This window comes from Apiospora phragmitis (assembly GCF_038363925.1).
Source record: "Apiospora phragmitis strain CBS 135458 chromosome Unknown utg000002l:1.0-5516284.0:1.0-5523493.0, whole genome shotgun sequence".
NCBI lineage: Eukaryota > Fungi > Ascomycota > Sordariomycetes > Amphisphaeriales > Apiosporaceae > Apiospora > Apiospora phragmitis.
In genome coordinates, this window is record NW_027117400.1 from 4,902,252 (window position 1) to 4,929,893 (window position 27,642).

Here is a 27,642-nt window from a genome sequence, read left to right on the forward strand (position 1 = left end):
AATCGTCCCGGCTCAACCCCGTTGAATGCAGTGAGCCCCCTCCCCACCGCCAAAACTCTGTCCGCTGTAAATAAACACTGACGGAGCCCTTAGTGAGCACTCGGAGAATGGCCTTGAAGCCTTTCGACTTCTAGGATGGCGCGAAGGTAGAGACCGGGCAATGGGTCTGCAATCCTCTTGCCGGCATGAGTATGGATACAATGCACCTCGCGTGCCCTGATGATCCATGGTTTCCTGTTCGTCGAGCCCGATACCCTGAGCAGATACTTGGCCGAGTTCTCGATAACCCATTTCCAGATATCCGAGGTACCCGAGGCGAGAAGTAGTCACAGTTCACCGACATGGCTGGCGTGCCTTTCTGGGGCGCTGGGAGATGACCTGGTAAGTCGTTTTGTTCTTCTTATGTATCATTTCGACCTTCTGGCCGGAACCATCAAAGCGGTGGGAGATTCTATGCCTCGTCAGCTATCAAGACGCTGTTCGGGGTATTCCTCACGAAATAGGATCTGCAGCTCGAGGACCCTAATGCCGAGCAATACTTCGCCTGGATATACCCTTATGAAAGTGGCAAAGTAATTGCAAGGCGAAGGGTGTGGATTATTAGGGAAGTTTTCAAGGCCAAGTCAACCACACACCACGACATCTCAAGGGAGCTTTCGTATTCTTCAAGTCTCATATTGGCTTCAGCTCGAAATGAATCGGGCGCCGACGCGACAATAATTGCTTTATGGGTATTATGTATTCATAGGAATGCTAGCTATCTCAGACTTACCAAAACATTTCGTTTTCTTGCAGGAAGCAGGTAATCTATCTGGTTAGGTCAAAGCAGGCTTATCAAATGGAAGGCGAGGTCCGTCGTATTCACCAACAGGGCAGCAGCGACGCTTCTTACCAGTTGCCTTCTTTAGCTCTTGGTCTTGATCCACAGGAGCCATATTTGTTGGTACTCTTTTGAGGCGTTCGACGTCATTGTTGGTAATCTGCTCTTCGACACTGTTTCGTTCCTACCGGGTCAGCACCTCATCGAAGTTCCAAAATTCGACAGAAAAGCAAAATTTCTTTTATTTACACCATTTTCAACAAATGATTGCTCATTCGCTTCGCTTCTCGCACCAATTATACACCTGATCGAAGCAATCCACACAATACCAAATCTACACAACGCACACGCAGATCGAAGATGAACCGGGACCAGATGGAGCTGCTTTCCGCCTGGGCCGGGCGTGGATGGTCCTCGTCACTATCAACGCCTGGCTGGCGTTCCCCTTACATACCCCTCCGTCTAAGACCGCTTTGGAACTCACTATCGCTGCCGAAGCACTGTTTACTCTCATCGCCTTTCCGATGTGGATGATTCTGGGATCTCCTGACAACGACGCATACAGCTGCACTTATTGTTTCGTGGCTGGATTCCTGGGCTTGGAGGCGGCCACCGGGGTCCTGGTGCTTTTCAATCCCTCTCCTGCCCAGTCGGAACCCCTCGTCATAAGTTTCTTCGTCTTCGCCTTTTTCTGGCTGGCCTTCGGATTGGAGATGACGTTTACGCCAATCATGAGGGCGATGGAGCGGGCACGGAGATCTCACCACTGAAGTTCGTGCCGCGTTATAAGCATGGACCAGGCAATGACGACCAGCAGTGGCTCCACTGAATAAGGAGAGGAGGAGAGGGCCATCTGCCTCTGGACTTTCTTCAAGCATGGAAGTAAGCAGCACTTTATTGGACAGGCCGCATGGATGTTGATATCACCGAAGCAGCACCTAGAACGGCATTCATGGGGGTTCGTATACGGGGGGTACTTCAGGGAGCAAGGAACATTTTCAGGGGAGCTCATGCCCCGCACCGGCACTGCGTCAATCCCACAAACCGACACCACAACTCACCAGTGCTCTTCACTCTGGTATACTTCGATAGGTAATCATAACCAAATCGATACCTTCTCTTCTACTCAATAATGGTTATATATTCTCTCCATGCAATACTCGATTGTTATAATGTACTCTAGAGGCATACATGCATATAGTAGGCTGGCCTACTTGGCGAAGGGTGTGACATGAGGCCGGTCATTATGAACAACAGTGTCTGCCTCTGTGCCTGCATGTTGGCAAGACACCCAAATACGCCTACATGCAATCAGGACCCCCTACGCGGTTGCCTAAAGACTGCAAGTGGAATGAAGGAAGCCTGGAAAGTTTGGTAAGCTTGGGCAGCACATCACCTCTTCCCGTACTTAAGTATGCTCACTGAAAACCGAGGGCGGCCCATTCTCAACTGACTTACACAAATACCTAAATTGCCTGCTTGCAGGTCCCCCATACTTTGGTGGTTAACATTGGCGGTCGACAACTCACAACCCCTAAATCCATCAACAACGACAGAGGATCATCCGACAGAGACCAGTTTCTCAAATGACTGAAGACGAGCGACCGCCAAAGCAACCATGGACTCGCAAAATTATACCGCGAGTCGGGCACCGGAGACTGGATCTTCCGGAACGAGACGTTCAATCAGTGGAAGGCGACGGGCTGGAAACAGCTACTCTAGATCCATGGTATTCCTGGAGCTGGTAAGACCATCCTCTGCTCGAGTAGCATCGACCACAAGCAGAATCACTGCGCCCAACTGCCCAAGGATGCGCCCAAGCAGGAAGGTACTCGGCATCGAACAAAGGGCGTGGACTCACACGCCATCTGCATTCAAGACTGCATAGTTGATGCAGATTATTAGATGTAACATTTCGAGGCACCTTGCCCAGGATGACGATTTCGCTCCATGGAATCCAAATCTTAGGACAGCAGGTAGATTTGGTTGACGTGATTGTGACGAGTGCGAAGGGCATGTGAGTCGAGATGTTTTTCTTATACACTCCGCCCTTCCCTGATTGATTATCACATGGAAACTGACGCAAATGTCAGTTTCCGATGCCAAATCGAACTCATGAAGGACTGAAGATGCCGTAGTGATCCGTGGTAGGCTGAGGATCATTCCAGAGTCACTAGATGAAATGCACGACCGGATTCTCGGCGCGGTACTTGAGCAACAAGCAGATACTAATCAAGTCAACCCTGCATTTCCGAGCCGGCCATTGCTCCTAGAAGAATTAGATACCACGACAGCTGCACGGCCTTCCCTTCTGGAACACAGACAAACTTCGGGGCCTGGCCAGATTTCCGATGCCAAGACAATCGCAGACCTGGGTGGCGTACTTGTGAAATGCACGACGCGGAGATAGATAAATTCCAAGATACCGGAATGGATCAAGTCTACTGGTCAAGTCGAGTCTCTAGGAGTATGCTGGGGCTGGCCTAAGAAGAGACGCGAGTTGACGGCATGAGCCTCGAGCCACTATTCGGTCAAGGTGTGTCTCGTTTCTAACCGGTTTGGAAATGGTAGATTTTCCAGGTTCGCCGCTTCGACCATGGCAGCTCACAATTTTCTAATCCAATGTTGGCTTCAGTACGGCCTTGACTTGGTGAATACTCTGTCACGACTGATTCGACCACTGACCCCTATTTGGCGAGCTCCAACTCCCCAATCCTCAGGTAATGTGTTTAGACCACATAAGGGTCATCATTTAATGCTTGGATATGGAATGCAGTAGAATTTGATTTATATACCATTTTCTTGTCACAATATCATTATTAGCATAACTTTATGTCCCTATCCACGCGGTTTGAAAATACGTCATTTGGTCGTTTAAATCGCCAATGATATTAACTGTAGAAACCCGTGCATCGGCGCGGCTTTTTCAAGGTTTGACTAGATGGCTACTCGTAATAAATCTCGACCTAATTTGTGTATATTAAGCCAGGGTCTTCCTTGCATCCACGATCGATTGGACCCCATGCTTCTCTTTCGGGCAATACCCCCAACGCAATATGGCACCCAACACAGCCTGACAAACCAGCAGTAACGCACCCTACGATCTCTTATCTGCACTAATTTATACGTCGCAGCACTGGCTGTGCTCCTGGTCATTCCCCCGGCCCCAGTCGATATTGACATGCAGGGCGATCAGCCAGCTGCCACGGTTGTCGACGGGCGCGCACCGGAACCGATCGTGCTCGCTGGCGCGGTTGATGTGATTCTTGACCACTTCGGCGACGCAGGACTCGGAGGCGCTGGTGGTGGCCAACGACAGGGCCGTGGCCTGGAGCGAAATGGTGTAGTTGCGCGTCTGCCGGGCCCGGACGGTGCCGCGCTGCGCCGACGGCGCGCGCTCCTCGGCCGTCAGCGTCGCCCGTGTGCCCATGTAGTGGACGATCCCCGCGGCCTCCTCGAAGATGTAGTCGTTGTGCACCGCCATCTCGGCGTTGTCGGGGTTCTCGTCGCGGGCGTCGAGGGCGGCACTGCTGCTGTTGCCGTTGGCGCCGAAGACAGGCACGGAGAGCCTGAATTGCCGGGGGGAGGGGGGGCTCGTTGCTGCTGCTGCTGCTGCTGCTGCTGCTGCTGTTGGCGCCGCGCACGTTCAGCTCGCCCGCCGCGCGGGCGGTCCGCAGGCTACAGGCTGTGATGATGATTGTGGCTACACTTCGGGTGAACTTGTCCATGAGATCGGGCGTGTACCAGATGGCCAGGGCACCACCGGCCGTCCACCAGGGGACACGGGAGGGCACGGTGGCGCAGACCACGTACCTCCAGTCCGGGAGGTGGGCGCACATGTTGCCGTTGTTCGGGTCGTCGTCGCGGGCGGCCAGACTCGTGCCGGCGCCGGCGCCGGCAGCGGCCCGGGCGGCGTCCTCGGCCGCGAGGGCGTCCCAGTCGTGCGTCTCGGGCTCTTCGATCGGCTGCCAGCTCGCGACATCGCCGCCGTCGAGCCCGAGGTGCTGGTAGAAGGCGTCCAGGCTCTCGAGCGTGCCCAGGTCGATGGCCGCCTCCGAGCGTTTGTGTACCGATGGTATACACGGTATACAACAACGAAACCATTGAAGGCGTATACCATCATATCGGGCAAGAACCACACAAACAGGGCGATTCCGACGGCACAGAGAAAGTCACCCGGGGGCTAGGTTTAAGCAAACTATGTATTCCCAGCTAGCTGTGTTCTCGGCGTTCTTGCAGAAACGGGCTACAGCTGGAACCTCGGACCATATTCCTATATCGATCCTGGCCATTGTCCACTAAGGTACTTAGGTAACTACAGCTTCTATTGTCAACTATTATGTATGTAAGGGGGAAGGGGGACCGCGTTTACCAGTACAGGGGATCTTACAGTTGTATATGGGAGCCAGCCAAGTCTTCTCGTTTACGGCGCGGCAGTAGGCGGGATCGTGGTTGGGCTAAGCCTACCGGCGGGAGAGGGTGATGGAAATAGTAGAGACAGGGTGTATATAAAATCCCTACAGCGCAAAGAGTGGCGCAACTGTCAATAAATAGACTGTTAGGTCGAAGGGAGGGATCACAACGTGTTGGAAGATATCTCTCCGCACTTCTCTGCAAGTCTACCAGACTCCAGATGTATCTAGATCCTACTATAGACACGCTGTCCACTTCTGACTAGGTTTATAAAGACCCAGCCTTCATCCGGGCTTCAGGAGATGGATAGCCGAAGGAGATCAGACAATACACTCCTTCACCCCACCCAACACAACGTCACTCGGGAAAGGATGGATGTGGGAGTTTGACAAGGGTGAGGTGCGGTTGATGCAGCCCTGGCCGCTTTCTGCTAGCCGATCGCACGATTGGGGCGCAGATCGTGGGTGCCACTTCAGGCCAGACCAACACACGACTGGGGTGCGGTTATGGATCGGCGGCACTCCACTCTCGGTTTCTATCCTTCATCTTCTCTGGGCGGGTAAACTCGACTCACCTATATCGCACAGCCTACAAGTGCCTATTGCCAACAGATGAGGACATAAAAGGATCATGGGCTTGGTATGAAGACCCGCCATCTGGAAAAAAGGCACGGACGGATGATCCTAACCAATAAAGAAGCATAGCGATATCGACCAACGACGCCTCCCGCACCAACTGTATCGCCACCACACCCCTCAGTCACCCGTATAATGTATTCCTCCATTTTCGCACTAGTTACGCTAAACGTCAATAAAGCGGTTCGTCGTCGACCCACCGCGCTTGTCCTCATCCTTCCAGCCCTACGTCGACGGCAGCGCCGATATAGCCGCTTTATGGAATTAATTAAGCGCTTTCTTGTCGCTAGAGGTAAACCATATCTCGACGTGCCCATTTTCAAAGCCTCCCGCTATTATGGTACTGTGTAGTCTTTTTTTACGTATGTTTAAAGGTACTGAAGTGTCGCGATGCCCCACTTCTATTGCTGTACTTGGCGGTCAAGGGGATAGAGCCAAACGAGTCCATGTTTAAGCTAATTTGTGTTCTATCAATCCCACTACTCTCGCCAAAGCACGTTTTGGTCGGCCATGCCCAGTGCCCTCATCCTCACTTTTCGAACGACAGTTGCCCCCGTCCGACCATCTTCCAAGAGACAGATCATTGTTCAAGCCAGATGCCGCAGAAATTGTGTCGGGCAGGGTCGGTGTACCCGTAGGCATATGTTCTACCGTTTGACTCGTAGCTACCAGCCCAGTACCAACCACACTTCTCAGTGATCCAGTGGTTGGCGTTCCGGCTTTCCACAGCCCTGCACCTCGGCTCTGATGCGTACTGGCAATAGAAGGCCACGGTGTCGCCAGACTTGGACCAGATCGTACCGTAATATCCGTCGCCACAGGCGCTCTGGAGATCCGCGTTGGCCGCGTCCGTGTCAGCCTCGTTGAGTTGGAAGTTGTCGCAGCCCTCCGCTCTTTCGGACAGACGCCCAGGGGAAGATGTCATGTTGGAGTTACGGAGTGTAGCGGCAGCTTCGCTTGGCGGAGTGTAAATAATCTTGGGAGTGCCACTGTTGTCGTAGCTAAGGGCGTACGAGCCGTCCTTCATCTCCGCCATGCCGGACGCCTGGTAGAGATTGACTTGATTCTCTTCAGAGCGAGTGGAAGGGGCCGCACTGGCGGAAGCAGTGAAGAGAGCCATGAGGCTGGCGGCAGCAGCTGGAGAGAGCTTCATTGTGGATTTGAGAATGCTGTTAAAGGAAGCCCGGTACTGACAGATGATGAACTGGACGATGCAGTACGAGAGGTGAAATTGCTTCGGTTGAAGGTACTGTGAGACGAGTAGCAGAAGCATAACCTTTAACGGGGATCTCGGATTTATATATACCGTTGAACAGCACAGCGACTTCGGTTCCCAATGCTTTGTCTTCTTTTGATCTCAACATGCCATTTCAGATGAACCCATACCCAGCGTGCTCTCGGCTTTACAGTGGGATTCAACATGAGCGTACCGACCATGAGTCGCACTCACAAAAGGGCCACGCTCGGGCAACCAGCCGATTAATGCATAGGACATGTAACGAACTATAGCGAAGTATGGGTTAGGGGGCGGGGCCGTCTTCCGGCGTCATGGGTCACCAGATTTTTATCTATATTTGATGTAGGCTCGTTTTTGTTCCCTTGGCAAATCAAACATTCGGACGCATGTTTTCCCGAGACCGAGGTCTGTATCTTTATTGGACAATCGTCGAAGTGTGATGTTATAGGGTAAGCAGACGTACGAACAGATGATGGCGTTTGTTGTAAGGCCGAGCAACCAAACAACCACGAGCCATGGTTCTATGGGTGCGGTGCTCGATGTCTGATTCCTCCCCGATAGGGCATGGCCCCGTCGACACGTTGGTGGTCCGAAGCAATCGCGACATTGGAATCTATCAGCTGCTGTTGGCTACAGTTTTGTCAGGGTTGCACCTGACAAGGGTCTGATACCCGGCTGCAGAGCGCCGAGGTCGCCGCTAGGTATATAAGTCTAGTGGTCCTCCCAGACAGTTGGGGGGCCAGAGTTCAGTGAATGCACACACCTACCCCCTACGGGCATCTCTTCACTCTATCTTGCAAGACCTTGACAAGTTTCCCCGGGCGTGCCCAGACTTTGGGATCACCACTGGTGGTACGCAAGGGGGGTTATGTCAGCAAGATGCCCGAGCGGCTCCAGGTGGAGGTAACTAACACCCTACATACAGTAGTCATTGCATACGGATACGGAACATCGGTTTGCATTCTTTTCCAACAGGAAGCTGCAGGTGAACCCTGTACGGAAATGGGCCGGGAGAATCCCTGTGGTAATATGGGTCACGGACCTGTAGTGATCTACATTTTGGAAAGCCAACATACTGGAAGGTTACCAACCCTTCGGTTTGATTTACCACCAAACCAAACACGCATCTACATGTGTTGGTGATACTATCATGCTGCAAGGCGATCACTGGGGTGGGCCCTGTACCCTTCCAAGCCTGTTTAGTTTCGATATGTCATATGTAACATGCTATGTGGGGAACAGTCTGGCCGGCCCACATACGGAAATCGGCGCGACAGCAGAATTATCGTGAAGTGTTGTACACACACGGCAACAAGGGGATGCCTGAGTGGTTGCTAACTGCGAAACGATCATCATCAAAAGAGCACATGTCTTGTTGCGCAGTGTGTCCGCAAGCGAATGCGCTCCCGATATGACGAACGTGGAGGATCCGTCGTACCCTCGTCAATGTGCTACACATACTGTCTGGGCGTACGTGCCACCTACTGGCGTGTCACCCCGATGGCGTACGTGTCACCGTGACCCGTGCCACCTTGATCGCCCGTAATCGATAGGGAAGATCCTACCACTTTACGCGCTTCTGCTCGACAGCCCTGGCGCTTGGCGTGCCAAAATGCTGGTAGATCAGGATCTTATAATAAGAATCGGCCCCAACAAGGACCCGTCACGGGTGGATCGTCAATAAACTTGAACGTTTAAGCGGGGAGTTATGCTTAAGGGGCTGTTGCACCCTCTGTATCGTCACACCACAAATGCTGGTGCCTAGTCAGTGTCCGGTGAACTCGTTTCCTATCCTAACTCTTTCTTCAGGCTGTTTCTTGACAACTGCCTGCATTCACCCTCCCCGAGAAGCCTGTTAGGGCCTATTGCTACTTACTTTCCTTGACAGCCTGTTTCTCGTTTCCGCATGATCTACCACGCCAAGACCCTACAGCCCTATCCACCAGCGCGAGTTAAGGTGCAAAGCGGTGCTTGCAAACATGCTGGCCCAGCGCACACATGCACACATGGCGTCCACATGGGTGCGGAAAGCGGCTGACTGGGCCAAGCGCCGATGGATCGTCCTCAGCGCCGTCTTTCTCTTGGTCCCCATCTTGGTCATGTACCGCGCCTACTCGACAAGCGACGTCGAGGCGCCCAAAACGTGGAGGGCCGATCGTCTGAAACCGGTGCAGGTGCCCGCGTCTGCGCCTAGTGTGGTCGAGGCCGTGACCAATGCGACTCTCGGGGTAAGAGATCTCTCTTCTTTTCTGTTTCCCCATCCTGTTCCCTCCCCTCTTCCCCTCCTCCATGTTGGCCCCCATTGTTTGCTTGCTATGCGTTCCGGTACTTCACTGTGGCGCTGACTATGTGAATCTATACACGCACACGTGCTGACGGGATGTACAACTCCCAGTTCGAAAAGCTCCTAGTCCTCTCCGTCCGCCCCAGCTGGCGCACCCGCGGCCTCGAAGCCGCCGCCCACCTAACGGGCCTGGACTTCACCATCCTGCCGCAGACCCCGTCCCCCGACGAGCTCGTGCACGCCTTCCAGCAGCAGGCGCAGCCCAAAGGGGTAGGCAGCGCCAAGGCCTGGCTCGCGCACCTCGACGTGCTCCGGCACGTCGTGAGCTGGGGCTCGAGACCGCCCTCATCGTCGAGGACGACCTGGACTGGGACGTCGGCCTGCGCACGCGCCAGATGCGGCTCGTCGTCGACCACGTGCGCAACTTCACGGGTGTCGGGCCCGACGACGACCGCGCGACCACGGGCTCGCCGTACGGTGACGCTTGGGACGTGCTCTGGTTGGGACACTGCGGCGCCGAGATGCGGCCGGTGCCGCCTAACGCGTCGGCGCTGGGGTGGGCGCATGCGTCGCTGCCGTACTTCGATCCGCTGCGCCTCAACGGGACGGGGGCGCGCCCGCACTGGGGCTTCGACACGATCGGGTGGAAGGGGACGGGCTGGCAGCACCCGCCCGCCGGCATCCGTCTGGTGCAGGACGGCGGCGCCGTCTGCTCGTGGGCGTACGCCGTCAGCCGGCGCAGCGCCGAGAAGGTGCTGGCGCGTATGTCGCAGGGAGACAATCAGGCGTTCGACATAGGGCTCAAGGACGCGTGCGACAACGGCGACCTCGCCTGCGTGACGGTCGTGCCGGGGGTGCTGTCGTCGTACTCACCGCCGGCGGACCTGGGGTACCAGAGCCCCGTGCGGGTCGGCGACGGCAAGGGGACGAAGGGGGACGAGGCGCAGTTCGAGGGCGTCCGGGGATGACGCCGGATGTCGTATACAGCGCGCGCTGCGAGGCGCTGTTTGCGGAGCAGTGTATACCATGATATAGGGGCGGACCGTTATACTTATACTTTATAATAATGATCAGTTGTGGATGACGTTACGAAAGAAGGAAAGAAAGTCACGGGAGAGGGGGCTTCCCGCCCGGTTGGTTATTCCCTATTTGGATTTAGCCGAGTGGGATGTTTGTCCATCCCTGCCGGTGAGGCCGGAACGGGTAACCAATCAACGTCACGGCGCCAATAATTACTGCTTACAGGCTCGGCCCGCCTTGAGCCTCAAGCCATATCTCATTCTGATTGGACAAAGTTGTCAAGGGACATGCTCTCATTCCGGTAATAGTAGGAAGAATACCGATCGCTCTCGAGCACCGCCACGGCAGGTGGCAGATCCGCAAGACTCCAAAAACCAGCCAAGGCAAACAGCAAGACTTCACGATGCAACGCGCGCAGATAGGTCCTCGGATTAGTAATTCCAATTTAGCATTGAGATGAGCGCCAGCGCATCGTCACCAATCCCCATGGACGCTCGCCCTCAACCAGGCTCTCAGTTGTTGTCGTTGTTCTTGTTCTTCACGCAACACCAACTCTGAAAGAAGTCGATGTGATGCGGCAACACGTATTTCTTCTTCACCGTAAGCGAGCTTTCGTGTACCTTTCCACCGCTCACTCGATATACCCAAACACCATCTCCACCCCCACGCCCAGCCAGAACAGGAAGAAGACGAGGAAGCTAGCGAGCGCCCAGTTCGGCTCAGCAACCGGGAAGAGAAAGGCCAGGATGGCCAGCTCCAGGCCCACCATGCCGCCCGCAAACGCAAAAGCGTAGTAGTTGTTGTTGCTTCCGGGCTCGGGTGTCTTCTTCTTCTTCTTGTCGTCCTCTGGTCGTTCGCAGAAAACCCCTATGTAATTGTAGCTGCTGGCAGCGCCTGGCGTGCGCACTACAAGCCTGTGGTCGCTCGCAGAGATCCCCCTGTTGCTCGCGGATCCGGGCATCTTGGTCGGTGCAGGACCCGCAACAAAAGGGGGGTTTTCTTCCTTTTCCGCCGCTGGCGTTATGCGGATAAAGACTGCGAAAGCAAACACGCACTCCAAGAGGATTGTGACCAACAGGAAGCCCCCCAGGTTTTCACGTTGGCGCGGACAGTCGCAGTTGGCCCATGTTAATGCCACACAGCCGTTGATGGTGGCGAGGACGAGGTACACGCCGGCGAAGGCGGCAAAGTGCGAGATCCCCTTCTTCTGGGCCGCCAGGGCCTGGTCGGTCGGGACTGAGGTACCCGTCGTCGTGGCGTGATCAGATATGGAACCCATTATCGTTGCGTAAATAATGATCAGTCAGGGATAGATGACGAAATTCAGTAAGAGTGATCTACTGAAAGTGTCGCTGCAGCATGTTGATGAATGGCGTCCACGGCGTTTACTTAGGTAGATACGAGTTGAGAAATTAAGAGGCAGTCCTTACTGCCTTCTATGTTCTCTCTGGTTTCTCTCCTACTCCGTTAGGCTCTCTTTTGACGGGGGAGTTTAGTTTCTGCTGGACCAAGTTTGACTAAGACGTTCGTAAAACTAACGAACTCACTTGATCCTTGACATTGCCCGCCTACTACACACCTTGTAGTCATACATCCTCCATTGCCAAGTCTGGCGAGGGCGGGCATGTGCCATTTGAAGGAAGTTGAGGAAGAGGCAGGACCGTAATATCAGTATATTATACACTATTAAGATGTTGAACCGCGATCTAGATACGTGGACAGAACTGCCAGTGAGTGTATGTATCAGCGCCGTCCATGTACACTTTTCGCTCTCTGGTAACTCCGCAAGTGTATGGAATCCAAAGACCAATCAGAACAAAACAATGCGCAGTATATGATGCAAGGCTCCATCCAAGTATAACAACTATCTCGATTCCACTCACTCGCTCACTCACTTCGGCCACCCCTTGTACTCGCTCCCAACTCAGTAGGTAAGTACAATAACCATCGACGCCATTAAGTAAAACATATACGATCCGCACCCACCCATCCATCTATCTCCGGGAAATGGGGTTTGGAAGACAATATGCAATCCCCCGGGCGGAGGAAGAGAGGGACTTTATACAAGCGTCTAGATAAACCCTCGAGGGAAAAAAAAAATAAGATAACAGGACCCCTTAGCCGCCTTCCTAAACCCCCTCCAACGCCGCCGTGGCCAAGAGAAGGAGAGATGAGAAGAAGAAAACAAGTAAGCCCACACACCAACACGCTCGGGGGGAAACAAAAGGACAGAAAACTCAAAACACAAATGCGTGGCTTTCGTGGTGGGACGTAGCCTGAATGAAACCAGTCGATGCCAAGACCTTCCCTTTCCCACACTCCACGTTGTCATATCCATAACGTCGCGTCCCTGGTTGTTCTTTCACATTACTCATACCGCCGGCTTGTTTTCCGCCGGTGCCGCCGCCGCCTCCTCGCCAGCTTCCTCCTCGGCTTCTTCCTCCTCGTCGACCTCGCCCTCGACCTCCTCGCCTTCCTCCAACTGCTCCTCCTCTTCGCCTTCCTCGCCGAGCTCGTCTTCCTGCACGATACCGTTCATGCGCTCCCAAACCTCGCGCCGGATCTTCTCGTCCTTGGCCAGCCGCGCCCGCTCCACCTCCTCGAAGCCGCCGCTCTTCTTCAACTTGCCCTCCTCCACAAAGTTGACAAGCTCCTTCTTGAGGGGATTGTCGCGCCGGCCCTCGAGCTCCTTCTGCCGCAGCTTCTCGGCCCGCTCGATGGCCTCGAGGCGGTCTTCGTGGTTCGGGTTCAGCGCGCGGACCTCGTCGAGAACGCCCTCCTTGGCGGCCGATGGGTCGGCACCGTTGCCGATGTTCACCAGGCCCTTGGAGAATTGACGTTGCGCGGGGGTCATGTTGTCCTTCATCTGCTCCTTGGTGGCTTGCTCGACAAGGGTGAAGGTCTCGGTAGCCTTGTCCATGTCGTCCATCAGATCCACCATGAGGTCCTCCATGACCTTGAGCTCATCCCGGCCCTGGCACACGTCCTCGAGCTCCTTCTCCCAGATCTTGGTCCAGATGGGCTTTTCACGCTTCATGTACTCCCGAACCTTACTAAGCTCTTGGTGAAGCGTCGATATATCCTTGGACACATCCTCGAGTTGGCGGGGCAGCGGTCGCACACCACGATGTACCACATCCTTGCGCAGGTCCTCGATGAGATCTTGCAGGTCGTCGACCCGACCAACGAGGCGGTCCGAGTCAGTGTTGAGCTGCTTGCGCCCTTTGGTGACATAGGAATAGCCAGAGTCGCCTTCCACCGCAGGAACGGATGCCTTCGCCGCGGCGACCTTGACGTTGGCGGCCTTGTTCCTGAGCGATGACATGGAGCTCTGGATATCGGTCTGGAAGCTGGAATACGTCTGGCGCAAGACAGCCAAGTCTCGTTTCAGGCTCTGGAGCTCGCGAAGTTGGCTTGGGTTGAGCTTGCCTCCAGGAGATATGTTCTTGGTGCCCGAACTCTCCACTGTCACCGGAGGTGCGCTGGCGAGGCGCGTCATCTCCTTCGCTGCCTCTAACTGCCGGTCGGATACTCGTTGGAGAGCGGCGCCCTGGTCGTCGACATTCTGCTTGACTTCTTCCACGGCTTTCTTAAGCGAACCGATGCCATCATCGATGTGACGCTTCACTTCATCCAGCAACTCCACATTCAAAGCCAAAACGGTGCGGTCCTTAATATCCGACAAATCCTCAAGCTCATGACGCACTCCGGAGACTGGGTCTTGTATGTAGATCTCTGGCAGATCAGCCCCATTCGTAGTAGTGTTCCAGGAAAACTTCTCGATAAAGGCCAGCTGCAACCGCCCGATGGTCAGATCGGCATAACCTTCTGGTAACACAAATTTCTTGACTTTAGACTTGTACTGGAGGAAGAGCGTCAGTTCCTTCGTCAGCGGTGGCGATTGCTCGATGAATCCGTTTTGCTTGGATTCCGGGGGTGTCTTGGGCGGCAGTTCTGGTTTTGTCTCGGTTGCAGATGTCTCTGCCCGCGGCGGCGACCTGTTCTTTTCTGGCGAAGCTGGCCGGCCCCCAACGGAGAATGCGTCGTCTAAGGGGCCTGATATTGTAGCACTGGGTCTGTACCGTTCGTCCGGAGATGCTGCTGGCGGTGATTTCGGCCGTTCCGTAGATGCATCGCTTGGTGGTTCGGAGTGCTCCGAGACCTTGCTGGGGGCCCTCACAGGTGAAGTCTCAAATTGAGATTTACTAGAGTTGTTGCGGTTATGTTTCATAGCCTCGCGCACCTGCATCGCGCGCATCGACTCCCGCACTTCTCCTCGTCCTCGATTCGGTAACGGCGTGTTCTGAGAAGGCAGCATGGGCACGCCGCCGGTCGGCGCACCCAAGTGTTTGGAGATCTGGTAGGCAGAGTATCGTCGTGAGGCTCGCCTCTCGAGGTCGCCACCCCTCTGGAGAGCAGCCAGGGCGCTCTGTTGCGATTTCGGGGGAGGCGGAGGCGGCGGGAAGGAATCGATATCGATATTGTTCTTGGGTGGACCGCTGGGCATCGTGGATTCATCGCCGGGATAGGGCGGGAGAACCGGTATGTTCTGCATGGTATTACTCGACATGGACGACTGCTCGGAGTTGATAGATGCTTGGGACTGGTCTCGCGGTGGGAATCTTCGGGTGGGGATGTCTGCACATTGGCACCAGACGGACCGCCTGCCCCTGGAGCTGAGCTGTCTCGCGTCGAGTAGCCATTCTCAATGCCTTCGTTGAGTAGATTCGTGAGGCCGCTATTACTGCTACCGGCAGTACTAGTGCTCATTGTGCGGTTAGCAATGCTGGAGGTGCCTTCTGGCGATCCGCTGCCACTCTCCCGGTCACGCGATTGTTTCTGCCGGAGTTTCTGCTGTTTCCTTTTCAAGCCGTGGAGCAAGTTAATGATGATGTCGCGTATCCTCGGCAAGTATTTCTCCAAACTCTCTGTACTCGCCTCCTGGCTGAGAGTGGCCTCCAGGATGTGACGCAGCGATTCGGGCACATTTCCTAGGTCGGACGTATCGACGTTGATAGCCGTGAAGGCCCGGCAGGCCATGTTGAACTCATAGCCCAGCCTCACATAGACGTCGGACACTTGCGTGTCGGTAGCTGTCCCTCGCGACCATTGTGTCAGGGTTTCCAGGAGTTGTTTCGTGGCGACGAGCAGGTGAGTGACGCTCTTTTCGATCTGGGACAAAGGCATGGCGTTACCGCTTGACTGTAGGGAGATAAGACTGTGTCAGCAATGAGTGCGCAGAAGAAAGCAGGAGAAGGTATGTGGCAAGTCAGGAAGGGAAGACGACGAAAGGTTAGGCAGGCAAGCCACAAGTCGCCGGGAAGAAAGTTCGGACGGTGGGTGCCTCAACAAGCCGTCAGTTGCTGCTTACTCACATTTCCTCGCCTGGAGTTCCCGGGCACAGATTTGTTGGAAGCCGTAGATGAACGCGGCTGCATGTTGGCCGGGGACATGGCGCGCTGAGGAACGTTGGATTGGGGCGGCGGTCCTGGATCGGCCCCTGGTGAACGGCGCTGCATGGAGCGGGAGTGATTTGAGGGCTGCATGATATCGTGGGCTTTGTCCAGAGAGTGTTTCGTCTCGTATGTAGTAGACTGGTAGTATCTCGCAAATGACCACTGGCCGGTGTTTCGATAGTGTGCGCTACGCCGTCCGTCTCGAAGCCTCTGAGACCAGCCACCTGAGCTACGTTTCGGCGCAAAGTCTAGTCCGTGATAAATGGTTTGGTATATACGCCGGGATCAGGTTCAAATAGAATGGGGTCGGGGTCGGGTCGCGGAAAATGTAGAGCAGCCGGGGGGGTTGGCGCGTTACGAAGCAGCTAAAAAAGCAAGATAGTCTAGAGAAGAAGAACAAGCTGTCTATTGAAGCCAAGTGGAGAGAGGGCGAGAGAGGCGAGAGGGCGCGCAGACGAGCAGTAGCAGAGCAGGAGCAATTACGTTGGATGGATGGACGGAGATAGATTCAATTAAGCAGGTACCTGTAAGTATGGTTAGGTAAGAAACAATTCTGTATGACGAGAAAGCAGTTATCGGGCTCAGTTACGGACGGAGGTTTTCGAGGTTTCGACCGTTAGTCTGGTTGGAGGGATGGAGTCGGGAGGATCATTCATCAATCAAAAAGTCCACTGCAATGCAGGTGTTTGGCCCGCGCAACGTCGAAAATCGCTGGTCGGGTCCCTTGCAACTTGCAACTTTGTGTGCGCGCAGAGAGCACATGTACCCAATGCAGGCCCAACTGCCTAACTGGCGGCACCCTGTAAGCCCTACACGGGCCTCCCTGGTGACCCGGCTCTACCACGAACAGCAGCAGAAACCCTTTTAGTGGGTCCCATGCCTACCAAAACTCCCAAAATGCACTGACGAAATCGAACGATAGCACAGAGAGAGAGGGTCATGCCAAATTCGCTTTGGGCTTGAGTGTTGCCAGAAATTGGAGACTTGAAACGGCTCTCCCCCCAGATGCGGCCAGCAGTTCAAAGCACGTGCACACAAACTGCACATCCCGGGTCCGCCTTACCCAAACCGTCCGTAGTAGGCAAACATCCCTGGAGAAGAACGGCTTGAGGCATCAAATTCCAACATCAAACCACGTTGGCCGCACTCGGTCATTGTCGTTAGATTATGAGATGCCACTAATAAACACTGTTTCGACAACTACATACTCCTGTCTCTCCTGTAATTAGATGCATGTCCTAGTCCTGTGGATTATCACGTCAGCCACCACGTATCGTGAGTTGGCACGTATCTCTGCCGGGCTTCATACCCCCAACCTCTATCAATGTCCTGTTCATGCAGGTACCCCTGCCTAGCTGCTTCAAGTTACGCAAGCAGTCCAAGCAACCAAGCAGAGTTGCGGATTCCCATGCCCCCTCCTCAGAAGCTAGAGCTTTCCATGGCGACTTATGTATATTTCGTGCACATTTATCCACCCAGGTTCTTCAATTGACCCCAAGGATCGTCTACCCAGAGCAATCGGACTGCTCAGATAGTTCAAGGGTTATGCGTTTCAGCACGTCAGTCACCAAGATCGGCAACGCCATGCCTGATCTTCGCGATAGAGCTACTGCGAGTCGCCAGCGTGATTTTGGTGCCACTCGTGCCTTCGATGGATGCATGTAACCCTGACTTACTTAATGCGCTTTCCCCCTTTCTGTATAGATGAGATACGGCAGGGTTGCTGAGGTCCGGAATGGCCGTCGGCTGCACCAGCAACCTGCTGATGCCTTTATAGTCGGACTGTTTGCTACCAAGGGCCTCGCGATAATGGATATCCTCTTCTAGCTGGTTGCGCACAAGGTCCACAGGGGGCCAGCGAACGAGTCTCAAGATGCCTTATAGTGACGATCTCAGTCTGACGGGTTCTCAATAGATGGAGAGGGTATTTCGATCTCGTCTGGTCGCGATTGATAGCCCTGACCAGTTGTCAAGGTTATATATATATAGCCTTGATATGACTGTTACGACTTGGCTTGGCACAGTCGTCATCTATGAGTTGAATCTCAATAACCATACAGTGCCTGGTAACGGAATGTAGGACGTACCAACAACATAACAGCTGTTATGGCACCAGCAAGACTATAATGGCTGCCATAGATGTATGTTTCAGTGACTATGTCGATACCTACCGACGGCCGTACCAGTCCCAAACTCGAGCTCGTTCTCACTGGCTACATTCCCTCGTCGCCATTCCCATTCTGGACTGATTAGCACAGCATGTGTTTATCAACAGACCATCCTGTGCGCTTGGAATAATATTGCGCACGCAATTGCCAGAAGCATCCGTGGGAGCTGACAAGAGAGCTTGTAAATGCTACCAAGGTAGGACACCAAGACCTGCTATCATATAACAACACAGCGATTAGGTAGCAGCCCGTCTGATTAAGTTCTAGCTCCAATCTCCCCCAGCTAGATCTGTCAGCGAAAGATTCGAGGCGAGGTTTCTCTGACTACAAGCCATAGCATCGTTGTTTTAGTAGTACTTATGAGTGTGGGCTATTACCTGAAACAATCAATAAGAAATACCAAGTTAAGTAGAGTCACGGAGATGCTACTGAGCCTATTGATTCAAAATCACTGTGTTCGCACGATCAGTATGTGGTATTTGGACAAGTTGGACCAAATTGTGATACCCAACCCCTTTCGGAATATGAAGGTGTTCTTGAGACGTGTAAGCATGAGCCAAGACCGGAGAAGCTAAGGCAAGAGGATACAATATGATACTGGGAATTTCTTCAAGTTTCCATATCATCCGGGCAAGGACTGCATCTACCGGGTTGACAAGGACTGGAAACATGGCGGCCTCGCTGGAATTACTTCACGGGTGGAAACCTACGCACAAGCATCCGTGGATTTTGTCACTGACTGAGTCTCTACGTCGATGTGGGGGTTGTCAAGATTCTTCACATGCATTCCTCTCCCTTGACGTATAGGGGGCGAATATATTACTTGCACCCAGCGATGCAGGGGGCTGCCCCCAGATGGCCCCCAGATGTCCCCATGACACTGCATGCATGCATCTCGGCTCCGGCCCGGGCCTTAAGTTCAAGATTGGGGTCCAGGGACTGCTTATGGGCGCTTCATAAGTGGTTATTCTTTATAATAGAACACGTAGGTATTACGAGGGAAGTCAAGAAGTGGCAGCTTGTCCACTGCCACCAACCTACAAGCGATGGGCTTTACTCCGCCTACATGGGCTTACTTATCAGGGTGACCAACTCAGAAAGCTAGTCGAGTGTGAAAAGGGGGCCATTATAACGATGCTAGCGATATTTGAAGTTCCGGGGAGCTCGCACCATTCGGGCCAAATTCCCGAGCGTCTATCACCAGTCAGAATATATAGCCAGCCCTATATGAAGAAACAAACTTACTCGAACTGCTCAAATGTTGAAAGTACTTTATGAATGTCAAGTTCGGGGCTGATGCGAGGTACAAGCATCACATGGTCTAGTTTGGTCACGTCAACATACCATTTTGTCATTTGCTACGGGGCGGGCGAACACACGTCGTTGCTTTGAACAAAGGCCACCGATGAACTTGGTATTAGATATGGTTCGTTTTACTTGCGTATATATCAGTTCCAAGCCCGGATAGCGCGTAATCAAGGGAGTGATGCTGGTATCAGTTCTTTCCAGGCCCTCCTGAAGATGCAATTCTCCTTATGCTGATCCGTCGTTGTGGCATGTTGAGCACCTCTTGTAGATAGCGCGTCTTATGGGGGCAACTAGGGGCTTGATCTTCCGCTACTACTAGTTGGCAGCTGGCACATATATGTAGCCAATGTGCGTCATTATCTCCATCCACTATCAACCGACCCGAGCTACAGGCAGTGTCGTGGTAGGCTAGCAGCATGGTGACAGGATGCCACTGCTTATCCCCGAAGGCTGTGCTGCCACATGCGCTTCATCTATCCATACATCTACTATTCTATTTTGCATGACTCGCAAACACCTGCATGTTTACTCACACCTGATCCTCCTAAGCCGGGGATGCAGCAGCTCAGTCGCCCTAAAGCAGGCTGTGCGTGCTACTTTAATTCATCGATGGAACGGGGAGCCCCCAATCACTTTGGTGAGGCGCTACCCGGGACCCGCAGATAGCCGCTGCAGATCATCGCCCTTTGGTCGTTGCCCCAAAACCACCCCAAAGCCAAGTGTGGAAAATGTCAAACAGGTGATAGTAAAGATGAAAGGTCTAGGTGATCATTGGTAGTTTGATGTTGAAGATGTCTAGGGGGAGTAAAAGTGAGTGAAAGACAATCTAGTAATGGTAGGAGCTCTGCATAATATCACCTGCACATGTATGTAGGTACCCCTAAAGACCATGTCGGTACTTGTCGAGCCCGTCCTTCCATCGGTCCGGAGGTCGCGAATCCAGCCAATCCCGAATCGTGAGCTCACCGAAACGGCTGAAGAATTGAGCCTCACTTTCTCCCATGCTGCGCCACAATTAACTGTCAGAAGCTGATTGGGGGCTTCGGGGATCCTTCGTCAATTCTCAGTCTCTCGTGTGGCTGCAGCACGATGAGTGTCGCACACCTGCTCATGATGGGCGCGTGGTGCTGTTTAATTGGAGTTTGGACCGGCAAATCGGATTGCGTTTCCTGTGCAGGTACGCCCTGCAGCTGCTATACCGGAACCGGCCCCGATTCTGAGTCTTGTTGGATTGGACTTTGGAAGAGAACAAAGGATCACTTCATTGTGTTTGTTGCTGCCGAGGGCTGGCCGTTTGCAAGATGCAGCCAACCGTCGCCCTCCCTGGTCTGATTGACTCCCCTACTCCTATCCAAACAGCACGCGAGCTGCTGTTAATCAGGAGTTTTCTCCTTTACAGCCCAACATCACCAGAACTAACACCAACCCAGCCAGGACCACTCTGGAATGTGGATCGGGTTTTGCGGGAGTCCCGGTTGATCTGACCAGGGGTGCCAGGGATAAACGTACCAGAACCCATGATGTCAGTTTATAAATAACTGGATGCAATTTTAACACATGGGCATAATCTCATCCTAGTACTCGGTGTTGTCGGCCGGGTTGCGAACATCTCCTATGTATTTGACTTAACACTTGGAGCAATGCATCTTGACTGGAAAGATACCTATTTCGTGATATAGTATCCGTTTTGTTTACATGCCTTGATAAATCCATGTAGAGCTACCTTGCACAATCGTCGTGTGGACATGGCTTGCTGTGAGGTTACAGGGTAGCTCGCGTACCTCAGCCATAAGATCGCCCTAGGAGTAATATCCCGAGCTAACCCAATACTGAGGAAGTACAGGTACCGTCCACCAGAAGCTTGAGTTATCACTCGGGGCCTAGATTCCAAAGACTCCATGGATTCGGTTGAGAAGGTCGATTGGTACGATCAATAGCAAACCTAGGGTTGCATTTGGGCCCTTTGTGATAAGCGCTTTTTGGGGGCCTTCTGCTTTACAGGGGAGTATCCGAGCGGGAGAGCCAACTTTCTTGGATGCTTGCGGAAAACCCGTATCGGGTTTGTGGGAGTGGTTGGTCCGGGCAGTGGCTTTGACACTTGTTGGATGGCTTTCAAACTTGAAAGAGACAGACGGACATCTGATGTCTGTTCTCTGATTAGCCTCGAAAGGTCGCAATAGCAAGGTCTGCTATCTTCATGGGAAACGGCGGGTAAGCATAATAATAGTAGTTGCACTTAATGGTGAATACACTATATTCATGTCAATAGAGTCGGTGCCAATATTACGACACAATGACTGTGTATAGTGAGACTTTACCGTCCAAGTCAAGAAGAACCTTAGATGTAGCCGTTTGACGTCATGACATAAGCACACCCATGAACCAAAGAGAATTGTTTCATATAACCTACCGCCTCTGGAGGCCTATCGCGTCTAAGCAGATTCATATCCCCTGCCATCATCTCGATTATCAGGTCGCAATAGCCTCCCCTAATCCTGGCCTGAGAACCTGGCCATCTTCCGTTCGCCATGAGCCCAAACTTCGGGATAATTGAATAGTTTTGTCGTGTTCGGACTGGTACAAAGTCAATAGGCGCTACTTTCCTACTTCTGGAAACCCTCAGATGCCGATTTGTATAGGCGCAAACCTGCTAGCTCGAGGCCTCGATACGCCTCACCATCCGGGTCGTTCTTAGTGCTGCCCAGCTGAAAACCGCATCGGCACTCAGGCCTATCGCTATGTAAGTTACGACTACTGCATGCACAGGCACATGCTACCATCAAGATCGGTGATGCACTCCTATTGCAGCCTTTGCATTCCAGCACTGCAAGTTCCGACTCGTCGGGTACTGAGACGCGAGGCCATGGAGATTTGAGCTTCGAGCTCCCGTACTTGCTTCTTCAAGATGGTACAGGAACACAGTGTGCAATTCGAAGCCATACTTGCCTCGTCATCTACCCCAAGAATATCGCACACAATCGGGAATTGAATGCCCTGTACGCTAATGAGCGTATTGCGCAATGAGCAATGGATCAACCCGAATACTGCTGGCTTTTCATCCACCACATGCATATTGGAATAGACAGGAAGTGCATAGCCATTGATTGAGTGCTACCATAAGGGCTAATCCACTGCTCAAAGCCGATCGATGCCTTATGTAATTCCATGTCTTATTGTGCGAGGTCAACTGGGCATTTGTGTTTTGTTTGAAGAATCAGCCCACTATAATCGGTCATCAATCCATAATTCGGTACCTGAGCTGTCTCAACTAGCGGGCGTTCTTTTAAGGTGTTTTCTTGAGCCCAAAGGGCAGGCAGGCAAGGAAAGCTGTCCAGAAAGAGCTGCGGCCCAGAACCAGGGGAAAGCGCAATCGAATTACCACTACCAATACCACTGTGACTGCTGCTGCACTCCAGCTCAATTTGAACACTGGGGCTGCCCACCACCGGCATCGCATTGCATCGCATCACACACAAACCCCCTCGTTCAGCAAGCAGCACACAGGCTCCCTTTCTCCTTGGCGTGCACACACACCCAAACTTGTTGGAAGATTGACCTGACCTGACCTACCCGTTCAAACCCAAGAGGCCTCGACCCTGCTGGTTGTTCGTTAAGCCCCAATTACTCCACACATTACGGTCGACAACCCGGAACTGAAAAACAACCTAATCACCTCTACTTTGTCCTCAACCCTCAATCCCAATCCATGTCGTGAGTCAGGTAACTCTTTCGAAAGAAGACAGTGCCCGCGCCCTCCCTTTCTACTACCCCCTCTCCATTGTGGCACTTCTGGACCAGCATATAGATTAGAGGAATTAACTGGGATACTGCGCTGTCTCAAGGAGCCCGGCATTTTCACCCAGTCATATCCAACCATCCCATTGATGCATGCGAAGAAGCAGATTGGGAGCACCTGAACGCACCGCAGCACAGCACGACGCCGACTCACACACTGGGCGAGAGAAGCGAGAGCTAGACGGCTGGAGAGAGAAGATAGAAGAAAGCGAGTGAGTGACCTGAGTGACAGCAGAGAGAGAAGAGAGAAGCTGGAGCACAACCCATCCTTCCCCAAGGTGAGACACGAAACCAAGCAAAAGCCCGCCTGGCCCGCTGGACCCCTTCCCACCTAAGCCACCCTAGCATCACCTACCTAACCTCCCTCCTTCTCTTCTTTACGTTCTGCTGGTCGCTTTTGTGCTGCACAGCGAGCGCACAGCACACAACGCCCACACAAGCAGCAGCCCAGCCCGGCCCAAGCCAAGCCAATTACCCTCCGGTCTGTCAATTGGAAAGTGGTCAGTGTGTCTTGTCCGCCCTCGCTGCTTTTCTGCGGCTCCCAACTCGACACCTACTGTCATTTTCCTGGCGACGACACGATTCCCAAGCAAGAGACCACTTTTTTTTCTGGTTACTTCCTCACTTTTGGGGGGTTGCGCCGTGTCAACAACAAAGCCATAAGCAACACACATAGCAGCAGCAGCAGCTAGCTTGTGGACCTCTCCCCCTTCCCTCTTCCCAACATTGACCTCACCCGTCCAAAATAATCCTTCCCTATCTCCCCCCCCCTTTGGCACTAATTCGCAACCGCAATTCTCCCTTTGTGGTTTGTGGGCAGCTTGACTGCTATTCCCCGACCCGTCGTCATCTACTTCTCTGGATTTCCACACACACTCCTTGCGCGCGCACTGTTGCTGCTGCGTATACACCTTTTCTTCTCTTCGCTTCTTGCATTCGTTCCCGTCCCCATGTGCTGACGGCCCAGTTCCTTCCACCACTCCGCAGATACCCAGCGAGCCATCTGGTTACCCTCGAGGGGAGACGGCAAACTGGACGTCGACCAACCTCCGCGACCATCTACCGAGGACCCTGTGCTGTCTCCGTGAGCAGTCTTGTATGTCCGGACGGGAAACCCCTGATCCTCTGTCTTGTAAAGTATGTACACCCTTTTTCCTTTGCCGACATGTTTCACGTGGCTTCCGTCCACTTTGCCCTCCGGTGTCACCTCAACGATCAGGCCATACGGTCTTGTCGGTGAGGTGCATGTACCAACATCAACATCGCCGAATAGACGCCCTTCCCCTTTTGTAGGCTACCCTCCCGCGCCCAAACTTTGTTGACTGCCACGTTTACCACTTTTGCATGAAAGCTGACTTGCAAATGGAATCAGGGACTGTAGGACGGATCCAAGACGATCTTGCTGAGGACGAAATCGGCAGCGTCCTTCGAAGACCAATACCTCGGCACCATCAATCGAGGATGGTACAGGGCAAGAAGCCAGAAGCTGCGAACGGTCAGAACAAAAGAGATACATCAACAATGTCGTACCAGAAGGAGGGGGTCAGAAACATGGCTGGCAAGAACCAGAAACGGTATGTTGGCCCATTCGAACTCCATCTGCGCGGACTTGACACTAAATAACGTAGGCTTTCGCACCGATAGCTCCATTTCGTCCGGCCATCAAGTTGGCCAGCGTACTCTACAGCCATGGAACAGCGGTGGTGGCGGCAGCGACTCGGATACCTTTGGTTCCCTCGGTGCCCTGGAGAATAAGGCCTCCAGCAGCGGTGACAAGTGGGACCAGTTCCAGGCCAACGAGCAACTCTTCGGATTGAAGACCGATTACGACGAGAACATCTATACTACTCAGATCGACAAGAGCCACCCCAAATACAAGGAGCGTATGGCTGCCGCCGAGAGAAAGGCACGAGAGATTGAGCGCAGTGCAGCTGCCACTTCTCATGTTGCGGAGGAGCGGATAATGGATTATGTCGGTGGGAACGACCGTGGCGGAGACGAAGAAGACAAGTAAGCTCACTCGACCAAGCCAGCGTTCCTATGTACACTAGTTGGACTCTACTGACCTTGATTGCTTCTACAGATACAGCGGTGTCAAACGACAGGACTTCCCACCCCTGCCCGGCGGCAATCGTGACAAGAAGTATACGCCTCCTGCCATGAGAGCGCCGACCAACAACTCTACTGTCAAGGGTGCCCCAGTGGATCCCGCCATCATCAGTGCACGCATAGGCACACAGAAGCCTCAGCAGTCTCCTACCAAGGTTGATGAATCGAAAACCCGTACCGAGTCTCCCGCTGCCGGCACACCCACCAATGCGGTACCTTCGGCAAAGAGTCCTGAACCCAAGGCCGATGCTGCCAAGGCCGAGCCCCACTCGAAGACGACTGAGAAGCCACTCGAGGTCAAGTCTATCAACCAAAGTGCGACACCCCTGAAGGCATCTGCCGCTACCAGCCGTACTATCTCGCCTCAAGGCAAAGAGGGTGTAGCTGTACCGAACGCGACCTCGACTGTTGAGCGGGATGTGCTGTCCTCTTTCAAGAATTTCGCCAACAAGGAAAGAATGACCGCCGAGAAGCTCCGAAGCAACAAGGCCAAGGCTGACAAGGAGGTCAAGCTGCATGAGCTCAAGAAGTTCGCCACCAACTTCAAGCTCCCCACGCCCGTGCCTGTCGATCTCATCTCCATCATCGCCAAGGACCCGGCCAAGCAGCGAGAAATCCAAGAAAAGGCGTCTCGTGACGCTGCCGAGGTTGCACAGCGCCGCAAGGCTGAGGAACTGGCTGCTAAGGATAAGAAGCCGACCGCTTCAAAGGAAGGGCAGCCTGCTGCTGCTCCCCAGGGAGCGGCCCAGCCTCAGCCGGAGCGAACCCGACCAGTGAGCACCGTTGTCAATGGGCCGCAAGGCGGTGGCCAGGGTGGCCGTCACCCTCCGAATCGCAACTACAACCCGCAGCAGCCATATCAGGGCTACCGGAATGATCGACAGGGTCCCGCACACATGCAGCAGGGTGGCCGCCAGGCTGGTAACCTTGCCCAGCGAATTAGGAACGTCGAGCAGCACAAACTTGCCGATATGCGCCAACCTCCCACAGGTCCCTCGCACCCGAACGAACCCCCTTATGCTCGCCGCCCCATGGCAGGGCCTGGTCAGATGGGTAAACTGAACCCTAACAGCCACGAGTTCCGACCCAATGCCTTCGCTCCAGCCTTCAGCCCCAACGGCCACCCGAGCGCTGGTTCTAGTCCTCGATCAGCGCTGAACAACACCACGGAGGGTCAATCTACCCCTGCTAGCAGCACTGCCGCCGTGGTTGTCATCAGCAAGAAGAGAAAGGCCGTCGATCCTAAGAAGTGTGTCATTCTTTCTCACATGAAAGCGCAGCCTGTTCCCCAGGGCAAGAACTATGATGACAACGATGGTATCAAGCCCTCGTTTGATACTGCTCCTACTTGGCGACAGGCTCAGGAAGAGGAGAAGCCCGAGTCAACGATGCGTCTATCATACACTGAGTACTTTGAGCGCCAGCCCTTTGCGGCCCAGCCGACACCCAACCCTACCCATGTCATGCCTCAAATGCCCCACCAGCATCAGCTCCCCTTCCATCTTCAACATGGTGCCCACAATGTCCCAACCCGACCTTCTCCTCACATACCTCCGGTGCAAATGCACCTAGGCCAGCATGGACCAGTGCCTCATGTGCCTTACAACGGGGCCGATGATCATAGGATGATACATTCAAACTCGTCGCAGTCGTACTCGTCCCCACGTATGACCCAAGTTCCCATGGCATATCCTCCCAACATGAACAATCCGCAGATGCCCTACCCCCAGCCTGGTTTCGCCCCTGGCACCCCTCAGATGAGCCACTTCAACAGGAGCTTCTCTAACAACACGCAATATATGCCCCAGCAACAGATGCCTATGGGCGGGCCCATGATGCCGCAATTTATGGCCCCCCAAGGAATGCCCGGACCGCAGATGCAAATGTATCCTTCGGGCCAGTTCATGCCGCCTGGAGTCAGCGTGCCACAGCCCATGCCCGGCGCTAACGGGTACCCCAGCCCTGGGCGTCCTGCAGCGGCCCCGATGATGGTGCACCAGGGCTCTCAACAGGGACAACCCATCTACGGCATGAGCCCTGGAATGCAGTACCAGCAGCCAGTCTACCCACAACAACCGGGACAGAGTAAGTCGTCTCGAAAATCGTCAGCACCGCCGCGCCAGTACTAACTCGCATGGCAAAGTGAACAATATGCGAGGATACAGCAACCCCAGCCCACAGCAGTTTGGAACCAGTCCCTCGCAGATGCATCAGTATACCCCTCAGCAGCACCGCAACGGCAACAACTACAAGAATTATCAGGGACCCAACCAGCATCAGGGTCCTCAGGGCAGCCACGCGGTTCCGACCGGCCCCCAGGGGCGAGCAGCGGATGGGCCAGATGAGGCCAAGTGAAAAGTCTCACGCACAAGTGGCAGATCGTAAGCGGCGCCGCGC

General features: G+C 53.8%; 6 protein-coding genes across 6 annotated transcripts; 2 read left to right on the plus strand and 4 right to left on the minus strand.

The window, feature by feature from the left end:
* Window positions 1–3,941: 3,941 nt before the first annotated feature.
* On the minus strand, window positions 3,942–4,943 carry PG994_002290 (uncharacterized protein; the record flags this gene model as incomplete). Its single annotated transcript, XM_066853699.1, has 3 exons — window positions 3,942–4,447; window positions 4,503–4,872; window positions 4,938–4,943. The coding sequence occupies 3 exons, from the start codon at window positions 4,941–4,943 to the stop codon at window positions 3,942–3,944; spliced, it is 882 nt and encodes a 293-aa protein (XP_066721840.1).
* Window positions 4,944–6,448: 1,505 nt separating this feature from the next.
* Window positions 6,449–7,021, minus strand: PG994_002291 (uncharacterized protein; the record flags this gene model as incomplete). The annotated part of the gene is made up of 1 exon (XM_066853700.1): window positions 6,449–7,021. One exon carries the CDS (start codon window positions 7,019–7,021, stop codon window positions 6,449–6,451), a length of 573 nt encoding a protein of 190 aa, XP_066721841.1.
* A 2,063-nt stretch (window positions 7,022–9,084) lies between these two features.
* Window positions 9,085–10,357, plus strand: PG994_002292 (uncharacterized protein; the record flags this gene model as incomplete). Its single annotated transcript, XM_066853701.1, has 3 exons — window positions 9,085–9,333; window positions 9,501–9,659; window positions 9,716–10,357. The coding sequence occupies 3 exons, from the start codon at window positions 9,085–9,087 to the stop codon at window positions 10,355–10,357; spliced, it is 1,050 nt and encodes a 349-aa protein (XP_066721842.1).
* A 683-nt stretch (window positions 10,358–11,040) lies between these two features.
* Window positions 11,041–11,688, minus strand: PG994_002293 (uncharacterized protein; the record flags this gene model as incomplete). The annotated part of the gene is made up of 1 exon (XM_066853702.1): window positions 11,041–11,688. One exon carries the CDS (start codon window positions 11,686–11,688, stop codon window positions 11,041–11,043), a length of 648 nt encoding a protein of 215 aa, XP_066721843.1.
* A 1,092-nt stretch (window positions 11,689–12,780) lies between these two features.
* On the minus strand, window positions 12,781–15,955 carry PG994_002294 (Bud site selection protein 6; the record flags this gene model as incomplete). Its single annotated transcript, XM_066853703.1, has 3 exons — window positions 12,781–15,005; window positions 15,071–15,611; window positions 15,785–15,955. 3 exons carry the CDS (start codon window positions 15,953–15,955, stop codon window positions 12,781–12,783), a joined length of 2,937 nt encoding a protein of 978 aa, XP_066721844.1.
* An 8,757-nt stretch (window positions 15,956–24,712) lies between these two features.
* Window positions 24,713–27,600, plus strand: PG994_002295 (uncharacterized protein; the record flags this gene model as incomplete). The annotated part of the gene is made up of 3 exons (XM_066853704.1): window positions 24,713–25,146; window positions 25,220–27,330; window positions 27,389–27,600. 3 exons carry the CDS (start codon window positions 24,713–24,715, stop codon window positions 27,598–27,600), a joined length of 2,757 nt encoding a protein of 918 aa, XP_066721845.1.
* Window positions 27,601–27,642: the final 42 nt, after the last annotated feature.